We start from the raw sequence: 22,772 nt of genomic DNA, 5'->3' as shown, positions 1-22,772 counted from the left end.
CCAGAAACACAACACAAATAAAATTTCTTCACAATATAGTACATTTTCCCAAAGAATCTCAAAGCATTTACAATCTCAGAAAACCATACCTTGAAATATAAGAGTCACCTTGAAAGGACACCTAACTCTTGTTTGTAGAGTTGAAAATAACATTGCTCTTTCCTGAGAATAGGCTATGTGCCAAGAACTGTACAAGGCATTTTATAGTTTTACTGTATTTAATATTCACAACTATTTTATTAGGTTGGTATTATTATGCCTACTTTACAGATAAGGAAGTTGAGGCCCAGAGAGATTAATTTTCCTGAGGTGATTCAGCTCATAAATGAACTCTCCAGCATTTAAATTCATGTCCTTCTGGCTCAAAGTCTGTGCTCTTCTATTTATTTATTTATTATTTATTTATTTGGCTGCGTCAGGTCTTAGTTGCAGTGTGTGGGGCTTCTCTCTAGCTGTGGTGCGTGGGCTCTAGAGCGCACAGGCTTAGTTGTCCCATGGCATGTGGGATCTTAGTTCCCAGACCAGGGATCCAACCTGCGTCCCCTGCACTGGAAGGCGGATTCTTAACCACTGGACCATAAGGAAAGTCCCAAAGACTGTGCTCTTCTAAGCAACATGGCTCATCTCTTTTCTTATGTCAATATTATGTCAATATTGACCTTTCTGTCAATAATTGCCTACTCAATGCTGACAACTGGCCTTCCTCCTCCTGAGGTCCTAGCTGCATGGACCAGAAATGGACACCTTACCTGGGCAAGGTAATTAGATCCATTCACTTGGGAATTTAAATGTGAGACCCAGAAGGATGTTCGCTCAGTGGAAGATTCTCGAGCTGAAAAGGCTTATGTGTCACCTGTAAGATGTACTTTTTCAGCTTAAGGAACAATATGGTCCTACGTCTTTCATTTTTCCAATAATTTACTCAAGTTCTCACATGTACTTTTCCAGGGTCTCCTCTGTGAGGACTTCCCCCTGAATTGTGCAAGGCTCCCAGGGGCTTTCTTAGTGCAAAAGGATCCACCCTGTCAAACCTCAAAAAGAAAGAACTAGAAAGGTGATTAGTTTACTAGCAATATTAGTCTTGTCCCTGCCACACAGCATTATGCTTCAGTGCTGGTCTTGTGCCTGCTGGTGGATGACTGCCTGTCTTCGTTAGCCCAGAGTCTCGTACTTGGCCTCTAAGATCAGACCTTTGTTGACTTGCATTCACTTATTCAACACAGTGCCAGGAGAGCTGGGTCTCACAGAGAATCCAGCTATCAGAATTTTGTGTTTAGTTCAGGTCGCCAGTTTAAACTCACCCTCCTCTTTGGAAAGTGCCATCTTTTTGGAAACTGTATTGTCCTCTTCCACCAGAGGACAGGCCCACCTTGGCTGACCCCGATAGGCTACTGGACTTCATTTCTAAGAAAAAATGGGTAGAGGGTCTCTGTTCTTCTGTCCCAAGAAGTCCTTTCCTCAAGAGAAAGGTACTAATGGCCCTTATATTTACATGATTAAGGAGGGGGCATTCAAAGGATTCCTTCATTAACAATGAAACTTGGTTCCTGGTTTAGTTATTGTTTCCACCTAAGAACACAGACACCTGCTAAAACAATTTCTAACTTGTACCTCACCATACATTCTGTGCCATCTTGAGTCAGAGGCATGACGAGTTAATTAGTAGAGGAAGCTGACTGATGAGAGAGAGAGAGAGAGACTTTCTGAGTTTGCATAAAGCTCCAGTTCCAGTGCATAAGACCTTGCTGTTCTTCTCGCCCTTCTTAAGTTCCACCCATGTTAGTAAGTGGCCACCTCTGTTTAGGAGTTCATATTGCAGGTCAAGGTTATATTCCAGGAGAAGGAAACTTAACAGTACAAAAGACTAATAAAAGGTAATTATGTCCATAATGATTAGTATGAAAAATTAATATACATTTCCAGAATCCCATCCTCCAATTCTTCATCCATTAACTGCCACAAACACTTTAAATAATACTACATGGTCTTGCATAAATAATAAAGAAATTTAAAAAATTTGTGTAACCCTTCTTGAAAATGCTAATGTTGGGCTTGATGCTAGAATTTCTGGGGACTTCCTGGGTGGCACAGTGGTTAAGAATCCGCCTGCCAATTTTCCCAAAACAGGGGACACAGGTTCGATCCTTGGTCCAGGTAGATCCCACATGCCGCGGAGCAACAATGCCCATGCGCCACAACTACTGAGCTCTGCTCTAGAGCCCAAGAGCCACAACTACTGAGCCCACATGCCACAACTCCTGAAGCCCACGCGAGCCCATGCTCCACAACAAGAGAAGCCACCACAATGAGAAGCCCGTGCCCTGCAATGAAGAGTAGCCCCCTCTCGCTGCAACTAGAGAAAGCCCGCATGCAGCAACGAAGACCCAATACAGCCAATAATTAATTTAAAAAAAAAAAAGAATTTCTGAATGTTCTATGGAGAACACCAAAAGCAAGAACTATAAAATTTTTTTGGTGAACTGGCCAGAGTTATGTAAAGGAGAAATGGGGAAGAGTTCTGTCACTATCCTCCACTGTCGAGCCTGCAGGTATCTCGGGAGCCAAAAGCAGTTGGGAGACACGAAGACGCATTTTTTCATAGGTTTCATGAAATATATATAATATATATATATGCTTTAAAATTATGAGTTGTTTGAAATATATAGAAAATGCAGAGAATAGTACCCATAAACCTCCCAGATTTGACATATTTTTACTTTTTGCACCATTGTATCAGTTTCCTAGGGCTGCCCTAACAGGTTACCACAAACTTCATGGCTTAAAAGAATAAAAATTTATTCTCTCACAGTTCTGGATTCCAGAAGTTCAAAATCAAGATGTCAGCAGGGTTGGTTCCTTCTGGAGGTTCAGGGGGAGAATCTTTTCCATCCCATCACTAGTGGCTGCCAGCAACCCTTGGCGTTCCTCTGTGTGTCTTCTCCCCTTCTCTCCTCTTCTAAGGGTACAGTCAGCCCTTCGTATCCACGGGTTCCGCATCCACAGATTTAACCAACTGCAGATGGAAAATATTCAGAAAAAAATGTCTAGAAAGTTTCAAAAAGGAAAACTTAATTTGCCATACTCCTGCAACTATATACATAACATTTACATTGTATTTACAACTATTTACATATAATTTACATTGTATTAGATATTATAAGTAATCTAGAGATGATTTAAAGTATACAGGAGGATATGTGTAGGTTACATGCAAATACCACACCATTTTATATAAGGGACTTGAGCATCCCTGAATTTGGGTATCCGCAGTAGGTCCTAGAACCAGTCATCTGTGGACACCAAAGGATGACTACACTTGTCATTAGATTTAAGGCCCACCCTAATTCAGGATGTTCTCATCTCAAGATCCTTAAATTAATTTCATCTGCAAAGACCTTTTTTCCAAATAGGGTCATATTCACAGGCTGTTTGCGGAACATATTTTTGGGGGGGCCACTATTCAATCCACTACAACTATTTACTTCAACTCTTACAAATAAAATGGCACAGATATCATTAAAATAACTTCCTCAACCTTCTTCTATTTCACTTCATCTGCAGTTGTAACAACAATCCTAAGTGTTGCTGCTCCGTAGGTTTTAATACTTTTACTACCTTTGTATCTGCAAAGAATTTGCAGTTGTTTATGTACAGACACTATCTTTGTAAGACTAAAAGATTTCTGTAAATGATACCACCCTGTACACTTACTTTTGCAACTTGCTTTTCACTGAATATTAATATTTTAAGATTTCCCTATGCAGATACATATAGCTCTGATTTACTTATTTTGACTATGGCATGAATATTCACAATTTATTTATCCATTCCTCTGTTGAAAGAGATTTACTCTTTTATGATTTGGGGTATTATAAACTTTGTGGTCAGGATCAACCCAGGATGTATCTCCCTATCCTTATATATACACACATGTGAGAATTTCTCTAAGATGGATACCTTGAAGTGGAACTAATAGTTGTTGTTGTTTTTAAATTTTATTTATTTTATTTTTGGCTGTGTTGGGTCTTCGTAGCAGAAGGTGGGCTTTCTCTAGTTGCAGCGAGTGGGAGCTACGCTTTGTTGTGGTGGGCGGGCTTCTCACTGTGGTGGCTTCTCTTTGTTGCGGAACACAGGCTCTAGGCACGCAGGCTTCAGTAGTTGTGGCACGTGGCCTCAGTAGTTGTGGCTCTCGGGCTCTAGAGCACAGGCTCAGTAGTTGTGGTGCATGGGCTTAGTTGCTCTGTGGCATGTGGGATCTTCCCGGACCAGGGCTTGAACCCGCGTCCCCGGCAATGGCAGGCGGATTCTTAACCACTGTGCCACCAGGAAAGTCCAATAGTATTTTGTTTTCTTTTTTCCCCTCTATTTTTCTATTCTCTTGAAGAGAATATGTAGATGTTAACTGTTGTTTCTTGAAGGTTTGCTAACACCAGGCTATAAACTGTCTGGGCCTTATTCTGTTTGGGAGATGGATTTTTTTTTTTTCACTCTAATTTAATTTCTTTAATGCTGTAAGTATATTAAAGCTTTAAAATTCCCTTTTTAGTTAATTCTGGTTTTTTATATTTGTCTGGAAAATTTGCCACTTTATGTTTTCAAATGTTTGTGTTTATGGTTGTTCATAATGACTTGGAATTGTGGTTTTATTATATAAGGTCAAAAGGTTGAATATTGGCAATTTCATGTGACGATATAATAATTTCTTGTGGCTTTAAATGTTCTTCCTTCCTTTGTAATTATGAACCCCTTTCATTACTGATATCATTATTTGTACCTCCTGCATATTTTTGGTTTATCACCAAACATTTATTTTACTAGTCTTTCAAAATATAAGATTATCTCTGCTGTTTCTTCTTTTTTGCGGTACGCGGGCCTCTCACTGTTGTGGCCTCTCCCGTTGCGGAGCACAGGCTCCGGACGCGCAGGCTCAACGGCCATGGCTCACGGGCCCAGCCGCTCCGCAGCATGTGGGATCTCTTCCCGGACCGGGGCACGAACCCGTGTCCCCTGCATCGGCAGGCTGACTCTCAACCACTGCGCCACCAGGGAAGCCCCTGTTTCTTCATTTTTTATTTCATGAATTTCTAGTCTTGTTTTTATTTCTTCTCTTGCTGCCACCTTGTGACCTTTGAATTTACTCCGTTGCTCTTTTTCTAGATTCTTCAAGATTGAGCTCATGGCTTTTTAACACTTCTATTATCTGATACACATGCATTTAAGGCTATACTCTCCTAGATGTATCCAAATTTTACCGAGGCATTTTCATTGTCATTTGGTTCTACATATTTTTTATTTCTCTCTTAATTTTTTCTTTGAAAAGTAAATTATTTAAAAGTATATTTTTTAGTGTCTAAAATACATGAGGGTTTTGTTCATTTATTTACCATCTTTTTAATAATTCATTTAAAATTTTATTTAGAGAAAACATATCAATTTTTTGGTATTTCTCTCTTTTTTATGCCCTAATGTATGATTTATTTTTTAAAGAGTTTATGTGTGCTTGAAAAGAATGGGTATTTGGGGACTTCCCTGGTGGCGCAGTGGTTAAGAATCCGCCTGCCAATGCAAGGGTCACGGGTTTGATCCCTGGTCCGGGAAGATCCCACATGCCACAGAGCAACTAAGCCCATGTGCCACAACTACTGAGCCTGTGCTCTAGAGCCTGTGAGCCACAACTACTGAGCCCGTACACAACTACTGAAGCCTGTGTGCCTAGAGCCCGTGCTCCACAACAAGAGAAGCCACCGCAATAAGCCTGTGCACCGCAACAAAGAGTAGCCCCCACTTGCCACAACTAGAGAAAGCCCAAGCGTAGCAACAAAGACACAGAGCAGCAACGAAGACCCAACGCAGCAAAAAGTATAAATAAGAATGGCTATTTTATAATTTTTATGGTGAAGTACTGTTTTTATGTGAAGCTGATAATTATGTAGTTCTAGTCTTCTAGAAGCTTACTGGGTTTTTTTGAGTCTTTGATCTATCAGTTTTGGATGGATGTATTAAAATCTACTATGATTCTAGATTTGTAAACTGATCCTGTTCATTTTTCCTTTTTATATTTTGAGGTCTATTAGGCATATACAAAGATGACAGTTATTTTCTCTTAGCACTTTTAAGACATTAATTCCATTTGGCTCTGACTTCTATTTTGTTGTCTATCCAGCTGTTGATCTAGTGTAGGCAATTTGTCTTTCCCTGCTGTTAGTTTTTTAAGATTTTTCCTTTGTCTTTAATGTCCTGCTATTCCATTATGATGCTTCTAGGTAGATTACCCTACTTGGAAATCTTACAGAGTCCTCACACTACTGGTGCTGCCACTCAGCACCCATTCCCTATGGCCAATATCCTGGTTTGGTCTTACCCTGAGCTATTGGCAACTTCTGGCTCTTATTACTCTGGTTTTGAGTTTTAGCTTTATTTCCATAATTCATTGTTTTCTCCTTTTTTTTTTCATTGTTTTATTTCTCTTGCTTTTTTCTTTAATTTTTTCACATTAAAAAATGATTAAGTAATATTGTATCCAGCATTTTTATGTGATTATAGTAGGAAGAAGTTCTTTGTCAGCTCTGCTGTCCATACTGATGAATCAGAAGGGTCTGAAATCCCTTTTTTTTTTAAGCTTTTTTTTGGCTGCATTGGGTCTTCATTGCTGTGCACGGGCTTTCTCTAGTTGTAGCGAGCAGGGGCTACTCTCTGTTGCAGTGCGCAGGCTTCTCATTCAGGTGGCTTCTCTTGTTGCGCAGCATGGGCTCTAGGTGCGCAGGCTTCAGTAGTTGCAGCACGTGGGCTTCAGTAGTTGCAGCATGCGGGCTCTAGAGCGCAGGCTCAACAGTTGTGGCACATGGGCTTAGTTGCTCCGCGGCATGTGGGATCTTCCCGGACCAGGGATCGAACCCATGTCCCCTGCACTGGCAGGTGGATTCTTAACCACTGTGCCAGCAGAAAAGTTCTGAAGTCCTCTTTATTCTTCTGTGAGATCGTGAGAAGAAAATACAGAGTCAACTGCTTTCCACTAAGAGCCCAACATTGAGAATCAAGGAATAATATTCTCTTCCATCTAAAATCCCTGTCTGACTTAAGATCAGTATACTTAAAAAATGTGATGACTTACAGAATAAAATGTTTTGTAGAAGTGAGTGATGCCATTATGAAAGGACATATTATTATTCACATTTTATAGGGGAGAAACTGAGGCTCAGAAGCTAAATAACTTCCCAAAGACAGTAAGTAGGAGAACCAAGATTTTAAGCTATGATTCTGAGACCAAAGCACACATTTCCTCTACTATGTTGCCTCCTAGGAAATTGTAATCTTTATAACAAGAAGAGACATTTTAAAAAGGTAAGAATTAAAGAATCAGAATACATTTACGGGCTAAACTGTGTAGTACAGAAAAAACTATAAAAGGAAGATATCAATGTGGAGTACATATATATATATATATATATCCTTCATTCCTGTTGAGAGAAACCAAGTAGCTGCATGTCAGTTGAATGTATTCCTCACAGATAGAATTACCTGTTGAGAACAGTTTTGGAAGAGCTCAGCAGATGGCATTCCAAATGAGAGATGCCCACATGGGCTGTGAAGGCTATAAGGGATTTCAAATGTCTGTGTCTGTCTCTCTGGTAAATGACATTGCTTTGGAAAGGGCGATTTTTTTTTTTCTTTGTCTTTTAAAGGCTGTATCCACTTGTAAAGAGAGGCACATTTGCCTTATATGGATTGGATCTAAATCTGTGTGGACATCAGACTGTGTGTGGGAGTTGACCCAATGATATTGGGTGATTCTGAGGTTAGAGGTACTCTAGCTGATTTTTTTACTCTTAATACTTCAATTCTTACTTCTTCATAAGATAAAGGGATCTGACTTCCCAATCAAATATGATATTTCCTGATATAAAGCTGATGGTAAGAGATGTCTCAGGTTTTCATTCTAATGCTTTTTTGTTGTATATAACAGAAAACCCAACTAAAAGTGGCTAGACAATAAGGAATTAATTTTTCCACATAGGAATTCTGGAGATAGAGTGATTTACAGGTTGGTTAATTTAAGAGCTCAGGAGTGTCATTAAAGACTGGCTCTTTCCCTGTGTTCTTGCTCCATCCCCAGCGTGTTGGGTTTTGTCCCCTTGCTTGTCTCATCATAGTTCTGAGATGGTTGCCTCACCTTCAGAAACCTTCCCCTCATACAGCAAAGGAGAGACATCAAAAAAGGGCAGGTTTTCCTCCCTCCCAGAAGCTACCACTCACCCCAGAAAAGTTTCTTTCACACCTCATTTGCCAGAAGTGCCTCACACACCCATTCCTAAACAATCAATGGCAAGGAAAACGGAGTTTCCACAATGTTTGCTAACAGAGGCTCATTCTTTGGGGCTGGAGAGGGCCTCCTTCACTGAGTACATGGTCATGGTAAGGCTGAACCAAATCAGGGTTCTACTGGTAAGCAATATGGGAGGGACTGGCTGTCCATAGGTAACCAATAATACTTGCCACACTTAAGTCTTGTTGGACTGGGGAAATGTGCTAACAATTGTTACCTTGGTCGATTGGTTTAAAAAGTGACTATTATTACTTAATCACCAAAGAACTATGAATGACATTTTGTTTTTAACCAGAAATACTTTCTCTTTTTCAGTTCATGAAGCTTGCACCTATATCTCAAAAAACTACAGTTCTGGGGCTTCCCTGGTGGCGCAGTGGTTGAGAGTCCGCCTGCCGATGCAGGGGACACGGGTTCGTGCCCCGGTCCGGGAAGATCCCACATGCTGCGGAGTGGCTAGGCCGGTGAGCCATGGCCGCTGAGCCTGCGCGTCCGGAGCCTGTGCTCTGCAACAGGAGAGGCCACAACAGTGAGAGGCCCGCGTACCGCAAAAAAAAAAAAAAAAAAAAAAAAAAATTACAGTTCTTTCTGCTCAAAACATCATCCTTTTTTTTATTATTTTCTTTTTCTTCTTTTTTTTTTTGAATGCGTTGGGTCTTAGTTGTGGCACGCAGGATCTTCACTGAGGCGTGTGGGATCTTTTTCGTTGTGGCGTGTGGGCTCCTACTTGCAGCATGCGGGCTTCTCTCCAGTTATGGTGTACAGGTTTTCTCTCTCTAGTTGTGGTGCGGGGGCTCCAGAGCACGTGGGCTCTGTAGTTTGCGGCAGGGCTCTCTCGTTGAGGCGCGCAAGCTGTACTTGTGGCGCGTGTGGGATAAGGTGCCCTGTGGCATGTGGGATCTTAGTTCCCCAACCAGGGATCGAACCCACGTCCCCTGCATTGGAAGGCAGATTCTTTACCACTGGACCACCAGGGAAGTCCTCCCTTTTCTTAAAAAAAAAAAAAAAAAAAAAAATCAAAATTTTCACCACTCCAAACAAGTGAATCTTTTGTCCATTGTTAATCACTGTACCTACTTCTCTGGCCACAGAGCTGAGCATGTGACTCAGGATGGCCATAGTGATTGGTCTATGACGGGCACACGGCTCAGGCTAGGTTAGGTCAAGTGTCTTCCTCAAGATTCTTCTAACTGGAGATGTAAGAAAATAATCATTTTTTTGAGGGTTAGGGTGGGAGTCACATACAGAATTATAAAGCCTAGACACAAATGCAGCCATGATTCTAGATGATATTAGGTTGGCCAAAATTTTCGTTCGGGTTTTTCCGTATCATCTTACAGAAATAGTTATACCTGTCCTGAAACGATGAGATCACATGCAGATAAAAATAGAAGCAAGGTTTGGGGTGGAAAGAGGGAAAGAGAAAGAAAGAAGGACAGAAAAAGGAACCCTCCTGCACTGTTGGTGAGAATGTAAATTGGTGCAGCCACTATGGAGAACAGTATGGAGGTGCCTTAAAAAGTTAAAAATAGGGGCTTTCCTGGTGGCGCAGTGGTTGAGAGTCCGCCTGCCGATGCGGGGGACATGGGTTCGTGCCCTGGTCCGGCAGGATCCCACATGCCGCGGAGCAGCTGGTCCCCTGAGCCATGGCCGGTGAGCCTGCACGTCCGGAGCCTGTGCTCCGCAACGGGAGGGGCCGCAGCGGTGGGGGGCCCGCGTACCAAAAAAAAAAAAAAAAAGAGTTAAAAATAGAGTTACCATATGATACTGCAATCCCACTCCTGGGCATGTATCTGGAGAAAACTCTAATTCGAAATGGTACAAGCACCCCAGTGTTCATAGAAGTGCTATTTACAATAGCCAAGACATGGAAGCAACCTAAATGTCCACCGACAGATGAATAGATAAGAAGATGTGGTATATATACACAATGGAATATTATTCAGCCATAAAAAAGAGTGAAATAATGCCATTTGCAGCAACACTGATGGACCTAGATATTATCATATTAAGTGAAGTAAGTCAGACAAAGACAAATATCATATGATGTCATATGTGTGGAATCTAAAAAAATGATACAAATGAACTTATTTACAAAACAGAAATGGACTTACAGACACAGAAGACAAACTTATGGTTACCAAAGGGGAGAGCTGGGGGTTTGGGGAGATAAATTAGGAGTTTGGGATTAACATATACACACTACTATATAAAATAGATAAACAACAAGGACCTACTGTATAGCACAGGGAACTATACTCAATATCTTGTAATAACCTATAATGGAAAAGAATCTGAAAAAGAATATATATATATATATATATATATATATAACTGAATCACTTTGCTGTACAGTTGAAACTAACACAACATTATAAATTAACTATACTTCAATTAAAAATAAAGGAAGGAAGGAATGAAGAAAGAAAGAAGCAGAAAAGGAAGAAAGAAAGAAGGACAGAGACAGAGACATGGTAGTGTTTGATTCACTGAACCCCTCATTTCTGCCGTTTTTTGAGGTTTGGTGTTTTGGACCAATAAACTCTTTTTTTTTTTTTTTTTTTTTTTTCGGTACGCGGGCCTCTTACTGTTGTGGCCTCTCCCGTTGTGGAGCACAGGCTCCAGACGCGCAGGCTCAGCGGCCATGGCTCACGGGCCCAGCCGCTCCGCGGCATGTGGGATCTCTTCCCGGACTGGGGCACGAACCCGTGTCCCCTGCATCGGCAGGCGGACTCTCAATCACTGCGCCACCAGGGAAGCCCTAAACTCTTTTGTATTTAAGCTAATTTGAATTAGATTACTCTTAATTGCAACAAGAAGAATCCTGACTAAACAGAGCCTTTTAGTTATCTAAACTATATAGTTGAGGAGGATCAACATTCAAATTGTACAATGGAGGCACTGTATCAGTCAAGGTCCAATCAGGAGGCAGAAACCATACAGTAATTTGAGCAGAGGAAGCTTAATATAAAGAATTATTAACCATAATAGAGGATCAGAGTAATGAGGGAATGGGTAGTAAGAGGTAAGGAGAATTTTAAATAATATAGGAATAGCAGATGTAATGGAGCAGCCACTACCCCTAGGGCTGAGTTAGAGTAATCATGGAAGAGTCTGCCAGCCCCTCTAGGCTGAGAGTCAGACCTTGTTCAAGGGGGCGGGGTGTATGACTCACTGAATGGCAGAGAAGTCCCTGTGGTGCCATGTTAGGGCAACTTGCTGGAAATACACCTTCCTCAGAAAAGTTTTTAAAGGAGAGGTATCTTGCTGGAGGCAGTCCACTACAAAACATTCCGAGTGGAGTGCCAAGGTAGACTGCTGGCTACTGGGTACTGCTGACCACCGCCCACCGCAGTAGCCCAGTTCTGGAGAAAACTCACCTATCGCTGGTTGCCAGAGAAACCACCTACACTGTAGGAGCCTGCTGCAAGGCACACAGGAGCCAGCAAGAAAAACATCTTCCTGAAATGTCTCTCCAGCAGCCCCGAATGACAAAGCTTAAGATTATGTCAACTGGCAAAGGAAACATATTTAAAGGGCTCAGCTTCATTTTTGTAGAGCAGGCAATGAACAGTGAATTTGGAGCTGAGAGGCAATAAATTGAGAAGTGGCAAAGGTATCTTACTGGAATGTCTTGAGAACCCCATAATGTGCTGAGTCCGGGGTCCAAGAATAAAGATTGCCTTACTTGACCTTGAAGAGACACGCAATTTTAAGAGTGTTTCAGGGTAACTGTTCCTTAAGCAATTTCTTTCAGCAAAGTAAAAATGAGACTCAAGGCCATTCAGCTCACTTTATGGTTGTTTCATAAGCAAACTGAACACCAACAGAAGATTCTGACATAGCATAGATTTTGTTGGATAGCTTATCCCCTGCCATGAAAGGCAGTACAGCTTGTCAAAATCATTTGGTAATTTTGTTAGTCTAGGGCTTAGAGAAAAACATTCTCTTTTACAGGGAAGAGGATACTACATCATGGACAGCAGGCAGGTTCTAGAGTTGAAGCTTCATTTGGCCCTTTACTAGCTATTCAATCTTGTGCAGGATACTCAACCATTCCTTCTTCTATTTCTTTCATTTATAAACTGATTATAATAATAGTCTCTCCCCCAGTGGTTGCTTTGAGGATTGAATGAGTTCATATGCTCAGTTGCTTAGAACAATTCCTTACCTCATAGTAAGTGGTTGGTAAATGGTAGCTATTATTATTAAAATCAGACCCTGGAAAATACAACCACCAGAGAGGGCTATAAAAGAAGACAAGGTTAAATCATTTGCAAACCCAAACTCTCTTGTGCTTTAAATCTTGATGCTTTTCTCTACCAAAAGACCTCTTCTAAGTGGGTAAGACAAAGAGAGAGGAGAGGAGAGAGGACACCACACACACACACACACACTATGGGCCCCATTCATCCACTGTTTTCTTGGTCCCTCAGTAACGAAGTGACCAGCTTCTGCTCTATTTTCCCATGCTCCCGATTAGGATATACTTGACTGAAGAACCCAACATTCTTTGATTTCTATAGTGAAGTCTAGGTCAGTGGCAAGAGGAGTCTCTATCCTCCTCAGCTGACACTTTCTCACAGAAAAGAGTAGCTCTGTTCTGATTTTATTGTGTAACAGATGATTGATAAAGTGAATAGCCATTGTGTCAGTTTAAATTATGCTTTCTATCTTGACCCTAAACAAAAAATTGCAAAAGATCCTCTCTTCAAATTGCTGTGCTCAGAAGTACCCTCCCCATGAAGCTTTTCCGTCTATTCATGGACCCCAAACTGCAGCAGTGGGACTGGGGGGAAAAGAGCCTGGGAAAGGGAAGGCCTATGGCAGCGGGGGCAGGGTAATTTGCTGACTTGAAATAAGGAAGTGGCTGACTGTGCGAATTCCAGGTGGCAGAACAAAGACCCAAGAGTAGAAGTGAGGGGCAGATTTTGGCTGACTGTTAGGTAACATTTCCTGATAGAGTCACTCTAAAACAAGATGGGCCACTGTACTAAGTAGTGACTTCTCCAGAGGAGACGTGTTCAGGTGCAAGTGATGGACATTGCAGAGCAGATTCCTGCCTTGGTGGGGAGAATCGATGAGGTGACCTCTAGACTTTCTATGATTCCATGACACTTGATGGGACAAAGGGATAGCTGTGCTCTGACAATCAGTCTTATAGAGAGCTACTGGATAATGGTTACTTGTTCAAAGGCTTGGGCATAAACCAATTCTTATTTGGGTATTCTGACTGACCAGACATTGTCAAGCCTTTCATTACTTAATCCTCTCAGCAAGCCACTATCAATTATTATTCCACTTTTACAAAAAAAGAAACTGAGGCTCAGAGAATTTAGGTTGCCCGCCTTAATTAAAATCCAGTCTCAGCTGTCTTTGAAGACAGCATTCTTAAACACTTTACTAAACAGAAACACTGGTTACAAATATGTAAACATATTTTAGATACTATACAAAATTAAGCAAACTTTAAAAGTAGTCAAATAAATTCAGATACAAAATTTTGTTACTATGTCATTAACAGCCATTCCTTAACAAAATCTTGATTTTTCTCATTTGCTTTTCAGAAAAACCTTCCCCACTCCCCACCACCCCCCCCTCAGTTTTAAAGCTTTCAGGCCCACGGCATGCTATGAAAAAAATCACTCTTTAAAAATCATAATAGACATCACGGTGTTTCTCCTTTTGCATAAGCTAATTCAGAATTTTGAATAGTATGACTTCCATGTCTTTAAATTGCATCAATCTTTCTCTAGTATCTCCTTTCCTTGCTCTTTCTTCTTTCTGCTCAGAAAAAAAAATCATGTTCTTATAGGGGAGGAAAAAATTTCCTTTCTACCCTTCTAGGTTCTGTGGCTGGCCTAAGAATTAAATTGACATAAGACAGATTAACAGGAAGAAGACATTTTTTAAATTATGGGCAAAGGAGCTTCACAAAAGTATGAGTGAGGCTGAAAAGGCAGTTTCTTTCAAAAGCATCTGAAGAAGAATATATACCTATGTGTGTGTGTGTGTGTGTGTATATATATATATATATATATATATATATATATACATATACATGCATATATAACTGAGTCACTTTGCTGTACACCTGAAACTAACACAACATTGTAAATCAACAATGCTTCAATTAAAAAAAGCAGCCAGACAATTAAGACACATACCTTCCTGAGCTGAGGAAAGAGACAGGTGTCTGGGGCTTCTAGGTGGTGGAGGGGGTGAGGCAATTTCTGGGAAGGTGAGAGGAGGAAATACTTGGTAAATAATGAATGCCTTGTTATGCAAATAAGCCACTCAGGGGAAAAAGTTATTTCTGGTAGTAATTCTCTTCCTGGTCCGGTTACCCTTTCTAATGAAAATTTCCTTTATAAATGTAGATTTTCCTCCTACAAATGGAGAAATTTACACTTACTTTTAGGTAGTTAATGGAGGGGGGTGGGCATTTAAAAAGCTTTCCTGAGGTTGCTGGGCCTTCAGCTAAAAATCCCCATGCCAAAGTGGCATATTTTGGGGTGGCATGTTTTGAACCCCTTTACTCTCCTGGGCTGTCCAAAGTCTGTGTCTAACCACTTTGTTTCCTTTTAACAGGAAACATTTTCCCTAGTAACCAAATTACTAATTCACTCAATTAACTTCCTCCTTCATTACTTCTCAGTTGGTTTAAGTGACTTCTTTGCTAAGCCCTGCAGTTTTACAATCTGCTCTGGCCAACCTGCATCTTCAAAGAGAGTTTTTAGTTTAATCAAAATTTTAAACACTTCTTAACAGGATAGAACCATTTAAAAATTAAGTTATCTATGATGAAGGCATAGGCATAGCTAGTCCATACACCTCACTTGAGTTATCTTCTCAAAAATGGTGCTATTAATAAAACTGATGTAAGTTGAATCTGATTTTCTCCTTTCCCCATAGGAAGGCGATGAAGCATCTGACTAAGGACCTGAAGCCCATGATTTAATGAATGGTAGTGAAACTGTACAACTCAGATTGGGACTTGAACCCACTATCTTTTAATTGATATCACACACCTGGTTTCAGGACTTAATGAAGCTCAGGTTCTTTATGTCTGGTTGCAGAAAGAACTCAGTGAGAGATAAAGTGATAGGTAAGAATTGGATTTACGTAGAGAGATATACATTCAATAGACAGGATACGGTCTGTCTCGAAGGTGAGAATGGCCCTGGGAGAAACACACTTCACAGACAGAGTGTGGGCCATCTCAGAAGGCAAGAGGCCTCAAAATATGGGTTGGTTACTTTTTATGGGCTGGGTAATTTCATAGGTTAATGAGTGGGAGAAATATTCCAACTACTTCAGGGGAGGGGCAGGGATTTCCAGGAATTGAGCCACCACCCAATTTTTGGCCTTTTATATTCAGCCTCGGGACTGTCATGGTGCCTGTGGGTGTGTCATTTAGCATACGCTAAGGCATTACAATGAGCTTATAACGAAGCTTAAGGTCCACTGGAAGTCGAATATTCTGCTATCTTGGGCCTAATCAATTCTAACTAGTTATGTCGTATCCTCAAGGGCAGTGTCATTCTTTTAAAGGTTGTGCCCTGCTCCCTTTCCTCCTGTTTCATTAGGAATTCATTAAAATGTAACAAGTGAGAAACTAGTAGAAAACTTAAAAATCAACCAGAGACTCCATTTCTTCTATCTTACAAATATGGGATAGCAAGCTCACACTTCACAGTCAATAGCTTATATATTTAATGCTGAAGAGTGTATAGTTTTCAAAAATATATGTAATCCAAATAGGAATTCATCACATCCAACTTGAATTTTCATGATAATAACATATAAACACACTAGAAATAGTCTTTTTTAATATTCTTCATAATTTGTTCCCTATTTTTGCTGTAGCAAAGCAAAAATTGAAGGATCATTACACCTTTGAGGCAAATGAATAATTTCTAAAGGAGATTCTGAGAAAGCTTTTTGGGAAAGCAACTTTACGGGATATTTCAGGAGAGTTTTGGGTACCTGGGCTCAGGAAAGTTTGTTTCATTGTCTAACTTCCTAGCTTTATAAATCAAATTAATTGTGTTGGATTGTGGTATAATAAAAATATATGTTCGGACTTTGTCCCCAGTTTCTGGCACAGAGCTCCTAAAACGCTGGGAAATTTCCTGAGTGATAGGAGTCTTTTGTTGTTCCTAAGGCACCCCTTTCACACATATCAGAGTCTGTACTAATGAGATGACTTAAGGTGGGGCCCCTAGATAGTTTCAGAAAGCCCAAACAAGTATTAGTGGGTTGCAACTTTCAGCAAACCCTCCCCTCCAGGGAGGGGATGGGGGCTGGAGATTGAGTTCAATCACCAATGGCCAATGATTTAATTAATCTTGCCTACTTAATGAAACTTCAGTAAAAACTCTTGAACATTGAGATTCAGAAATTCCGGGTTGGTGACTCAGATGTGCTGAGAAGGAAGGCATGAAAACTCTGCACCAACCCCAACCCTACTTCCAATACCTTCCCCTACGGATCACTTACATGTGGCTGTTCCTGAGATGCATCCTTTACAATAAAGCAATAAACAAAAGTAAAGCTTTTTCCTAAGTTCTATGAATTGCTCTAGCAAATTATCATACCCAAGAGAGGGTAACGGGAACCCCTGAGTTTGTAGCCAAGTCAGACGTAAGTGCAGGTAGTCTGGGGACCAGGGACTTGGGACTGGCATTTGAACTGGGGATGGTTTGAGGTACTAAGCCCTTAACTTGGGTCTGCACTATCTCTGGATAGTGTCAGAACTGAGTGAAATTGCAGGATACTCAGTTGGTGTGGGAGAATTGGAGAATTGGTGTTGGAATGACATATTTGTTGTTGGAAAGAAAGCACCCATTTGTTGTCAGAAAAAAACATGCATGAATGTATGCAAGGTTTGTGTCCCCTCAAAATTCAAATGTTGAAACTGTAACCCCCCCAATGTAATGGCATTTGGAGATGAGGTCTTCCAGAAGTAATTAGGTCATGAGAGTGCTGCCCTTATGAATAGGATTAGTGACCTTATAAGAAGATGAAAGGACCAGAGCTTTCTCTTTCCACCATGTGAGATCACAATGAGAAGTCGCCAGTGTGCAACCCAGGAAAGGGTTCTTACCAGGACCTGACCATGTTGGCACCCTGATCTTAGACTTCCAGATACCAGAATTGTGAGAAATAAATGTCTGTTGTTTATAAAGTTTATGGTACTTTGTTATAGAACTAAGACAGGATCCATTTTCTCCCAACTGATCAGATGATGCCACCTTGCAGCATTTGTATCATTATGATACATTTGTATCATTATGCTTGTTTACCTGTCCGTCTGACCCACTAGACTGTGAGCAACTGGAAGACTGAATTGGGCTTTAATGCATCTGCATTCCCAAAGCTACATATCTTAGGCAAATCTAAATTCTATGGGCATAAAACTTATACAATTTGGGGAAGAGAAGATTCTTCAAAGGAACACAAAATTAGGTGAGAAGAAATCACAACAAATTACAAATATAAAAAGCTGATAAATACCATCAACTTTATAAAAATAAAATATTTTTATTTATTAACTGCTTGACACATCTCTACGATACAATTTTTCCTACTTTTTTGACTTGTACTCTTTGATTACCTCTTTCTTGAGACAACAATTTATAAGTTCATTTTCTATAGTGATTAGAAAGACAGTTCATGCTTTTCCCTAGTGTGGTTGATCAACATGTTATTCTTTGAATTGACCATCCTCATATTAATCAGTGTATCATCGATGGCTCTGCACCTTCAGGTCACAGCAGAAGGTGACTTGGCACAAGGAAGGGTAGGAATATACCTACCAGCCATTCCCATGCTGGCACGGCCAGCAATAACTTTTAAGTATTCACAGAAATGACTGCCAACTACATGAATTTTTACCACTAAACTCAAAATGTGTTCCTAACTTAACTTCCCTTAGTTGAATCCCTGAAATGACCACAGACTCTCCAAGGTCATCAGACACAAGGAAAACTTATGATAGAAGGGATGTCAGATTGGAAAGAGATAATAGTCTTAACCAATTGTGGTTAAAATATTTTACTTTTCCAAATTTTGCAAAAATACATAACCAGTGAATATATATTGCTAGGTGTACCCCTGGAAGAGGTCCATGAAATTGTGTCCCTGAAGATCAAGCTTTTTTGGCTTCATATCAAATTTTCCACTCCCTGGCATGGTGCCAGGCACAAAATAGGTACCTAACAAGTACCCAAAGAGTGCACAGTGAATGAGAGAGTTCATCTCTGTGCAGCCTGTTGAAGGGCAGTAATGATAACATAGGAAGGGAAGGAGTAAGAGTAAGTGCTTTGAGTTAATTATTCTAAGAAGTCAGGGATTGTCTGATCTTTCCTTTTAAACATTTGTTCCAATGTAGTAAAAGAAATAAAAGGTTCTTCCGGTTAAAAACAGTGAAGTGATTAAATCCTAACAGCTCTGAAAATAACTTTTGCAGCACATACCTCATAGTCTCTTCTTGCTGCGTAAAAGCAAAGAGAGGGCTGGCAAATCCACTGGAAGATCAGGAGGCCTTCCAATTCCCTGCTGTCTTGATTCTGAATATCCCACTAGTCACTTAGCCTTATCACCTCAGTGAGTATCTCGACAATTTGGGGCATTCTTTAAAAACTTTGATATGATAAGGTCTTTCTCATTTTCAGATCAGGGTTTAAGTTTTATATTCATCAAATTAAAATGTGAAAAGAAGCTTTTAAAATTTTAATTGGCACTCATAGGCACTATCAGGAGAATGCCTTCACAAACTGTTTAGGGAACATTTCTGATCATGAAAATAACCAACATTTCCAAAGCTTGAAAGGATAACTTTAAGAGTTCATATAGGACTTCCCTGGTTGCCCAGTGGTTAAGAATCTGCCTGCTAACGCAGGGGACATGGGTTTGAGCCCTGGCCCGGGAAGATCCCACATGCCGTGGAGCAACTAAGCCCATGTGCCACAACTGCTGAAGTCCACGCGCCTAGAGCCCGTGCTCTGCAACAAGAGAAGCCACCACAGTGAGAAGCCTGCACCCCGAAACAGAGAGTAGCCCCCGCCTGCCGCAACTAGAGAAAAGCCTGCGCGCAGCAATGAAGACACAATGCAGCCATAAATAAATAAATAAATTTGTTTTAAAAAAAAGAGCTCATATAAAAGCCGACCCCATCCTAATAATTTGGGCCACTTACATCCTAGCTGAAAAATCAGCTCTTTGCTAATGTTATGGAGTATGGTAGAGGTATATATTGTTGTGTGGTTTACTTTTTCCTCTTACAGCCTCAGTTCTGGGTTGTGCCCCAAGTTATGACTTAGGGGGGCAAGTGGCTATGACCTCGTTGGAAGTCAGAAGTGGGTTTTGGGTTTTAGCAAGAACAAGTCCAAAGTTTGAGAAACTAAAGCTAATAAAAATAGACTAGATGGCCAATAAGCACATGAAAATATGCTCAACTTCACTAATTATTAGAGAAATGCAAATCAAAACTACAGTGAGGTATCACCTCACGCTGGTCAGAATGGCCATCATTAAAAAGTCTACAAATAATAAATGCTGAAGAGGGTGTGGAGAAAAGGGAACCCTCCTACACTGTTGGGGAGAATGTAAATTGGTGCAGCCACTATGGAAAGCAGTATGGAGGTTCCTCAAAAACTAAAAATAGAGTTGCTATATGATCCAGCAATCCCACTCCTGGGCATATATCAGGAGAAAATGCTAATTCAAAAAGATACATGCACCCCAATGTTCACTGCAGCACTATTTACAATAGCCAAGACATGGAAGCCACCTAAATGTCCACCAACAGATGAATGGATAAAGATGTGATATACAGATATATATATATATATCCATCTTTATCCATTCTCTCTCTCTCTCTCTCTCTCTCCACACACACGCACGCGCGCGCGCACACACACACACACACACACACACACACACACAGACACAGGAATATTACTCGGCCATAAAAAAGGATGAAATAATGCCATTTGCAGCAACATGGATGGATCTAGAGACTATCATACTAAGTGATATGATATCACTCATATGTGGAATCTAAAATATGATACAAATGAACTTATTTACAAAATAGAAACAGACTCACAGACATAGAAAACAAACTTACAGTTACCACAGGGGAAATTTGGGGGCAGTGGGAGGGATAAATTAGGAGTTTGGGATTGGCAGATGCAAGCTATCGTGTATAAAATAAATAAACAACAAGGTCCTATTGTATAGCACAGGAAACTATATTCAATATCTTGTAATAAACTATAATGGAAAAGAATATGAAAAAGAATATGTATATATATATGTATAACAGAATCTGTTAGCTTGCTGTACACCAGAAACTAACACAACATTGTAAATTAACTATACTTCAATAAAAAAAATAATAGAATAGGCTATTTAAAGGATAAGAGGCCACAGACAGGAACACTGGGAACATACCCAGGCTATAGGCCAGTTCTGCTGGATGTGTATTTGTAGTTTCTCCAACATCAGGTAGTCAAACATCTCCCCTTAAAAATCCCACATAAGAGATATTTATTGTCATCGATGTTTATACTCAGCATCTGAAACTCTCTCCTCCGTTTGGGGAATGAATGTTATGTTATGAGTCTCAATGGGAAACAGTGCCTACTTCTCACTGTAGAGGCAGAAAATGCCAAATGCTTATTTCCCAGCTTCCATATTGGAAGGTTGTGCCACAGCATGGGTAATGCCAATGAGAAATACCTGCCTCACTGACCCAAAAGTGAGAGTCCCTCCCCACGTTTTTTTTTGCAGGGGACGGTGGCATCAGCAGCAACATCAGTTGGGGGGGCAGCCTTGGGTGACATGGTTTTAGCAATGGTCCTGGCTGCTTCCTGCCCTCCTTCTTCTTACCCATTTTTCATTTGTGGGAGTTGCTCAATATTGTTTCAAAAATTTTCTTTCTCACACACTCCCTTAAAAAAATTTTTTTTTTTCTCTTAAATCAACCAGAATTAGTTTTTGTTGTGTGAAACTTGTGACCAAATTGTAGCTCAGACACCTCGGACACAGGTAAACAGCTATTTTAGGGGGTTTGAAGGGCACTTTGAAATTTTCATTAGTTCTCTTAAGTATTTAAATATGACTCTATCCTAAATTTTAAACCTTAAAAAGAATGTTGACATCTATTATGATCATTGACCCTCACTGTAACACTTAAATAATTCGTGCACATATTATGAATCCAATTTTACAGCTTAGGAAACTGAGGCACAGAGAACCAGAGTGCTCGGCCCAAGTAACAAATCCACTTAATGGCAAAGCTGAGAATGTTGAAACCCAGTCCCAGATCTTTCTCTTTTTTCTTTACTAAATCTTTATTGTGAAAGCAAAAGAAAAGCAGAGAGAAAGGTCCAGCACCAGAACTCAATTCATATAAAGAGCAGAAAGGTAAAGACCAGCATCAAAATGACTTGAGGCAGCTGCTTCTGTCAAGGCAGCTCCTCAACTCAAAATAGGACGTGAAGGCAGCAGAAGGAGCTTTCAGGTCCCTCACTGTCTTCTGCTGCTAAAAAGACACCTCAAGAGAGTTCTCCTTTTCCTATGGCCAGCTTAGACTGTGGCCGATTGGGAAGGGCAGTGACAAGATAATCAATCATCAATTTTCTGTGTTTAAGAATGACCTCTGTGAGGTTATCTTAAGGGGAGCAATTACTGCTAAAAACACAGTCATGGAGTAGTAATCAGAAAGGCTTTCTCTAATAAAACGACCAAAGGAGATATTTGTACTGAATAACATATTTAAAACAAACCTACTTTGCAGAGTACATTTCAGTTTCCTCCTAATGCTTCTGCTTTATATAAAACTCAACTCTGTAAAGAGTAACTTGAACAATCAGAGCTCCCAGGATATCAACTCCCAAACAGTCGTATGCGTTTAATGAGAACTTCAAGGAACGTTCCTTAATTTGGAAGAGGTGCTGTCTATAGGCAACGATTGTAGTTATTGCAGGAAACCACTGAGAGTTCAGCTGTTGTGTTAAAAACAAACGGTCGGATTCCATCTTGGAGTTTCTCACAGATTATGTTCTATTCACACTGACAAAAAACAAAATGCTTTGGGAAGTTATTTTTTTGTGCACTGCTTTAATTCCGGTTTTTGTCTAAATTAGTTTAAAAATGTGTAGCTGATCCTTTATTTCTTCTATCACCCAGCCGCAGATAATAAACTGCAAATTGAGCGCAATGTAGAGAGCAACTGCTGTCTCTGGTCGTCTGTGGAAGGCTGGGGAATAAGTCTAGCAAAAGGGAAAGTCTAATTTTTCTTTTTAATAAAGCTTTTATTTTAAAACAGTATTAGATTTACAGAATTATTGTGATGATAGTACAGAGTTCCCATATACCCCACACCCAAGTTCCCCTATTGTTAGCATCCTACATTAGTATAGTACATTTGTTACAA

General features: G+C 40.3%; 2 protein-coding genes across 5 annotated transcripts in view; both read right to left on the bottom strand.

Annotated features, from left to right (window-relative positions):
• TLK1 (tousled like kinase 1) overlaps nt 1-2,925 on the bottom strand; it is a 210,917-nt gene extending 207,992 nt beyond the window's left edge. The window contains exon 1 of the mRNA XM_073807580.1: nt 2,808-2,925. The gene's annotated coding sequence lies outside the window, so the exon portion shown is untranslated. The remainder of the gene's footprint in view (nt 1-2,807) is intronic.
• METTL8 (methyltransferase 8, tRNA N3-cytidine) overlaps nt 2,881-22,772 on the bottom strand; it is a 123,290-nt gene continuing 103,398 nt past the window's right edge. For 3 of the 4 annotated variants that reach the window (XM_073807583.1, XM_073807584.1, XM_073807585.1), the window contains one exon: nt 2,928-3,013. Coding sequence is in view for 1 of the 4 variants with exons in the window: in XM_073807582.1 (XP_073663683.1) it covers nt 3,006-3,013 (8 nt within the window). In the remaining 3 variants the exon portion in view is untranslated. Of the gene's footprint in view, nt 3,014-22,772 lie in introns of all 4 variants that reach the window. The other variant, XM_073807582.1, reaches the window with a different exon arrangement.

This window comes from Tursiops truncatus, chromosome 7 (genome assembly GCF_011762595.2).
Source record: "Tursiops truncatus isolate mTurTru1 chromosome 7, mTurTru1.mat.Y, whole genome shotgun sequence".
Taxonomy (NCBI): Eukaryota; Metazoa; Chordata; class Mammalia; order Artiodactyla; family Delphinidae; genus Tursiops; species Tursiops truncatus.
Note: the sequence above shows the minus strand (reverse complement) of the source record. Positions and strands in the feature narration are given on the sequence as shown.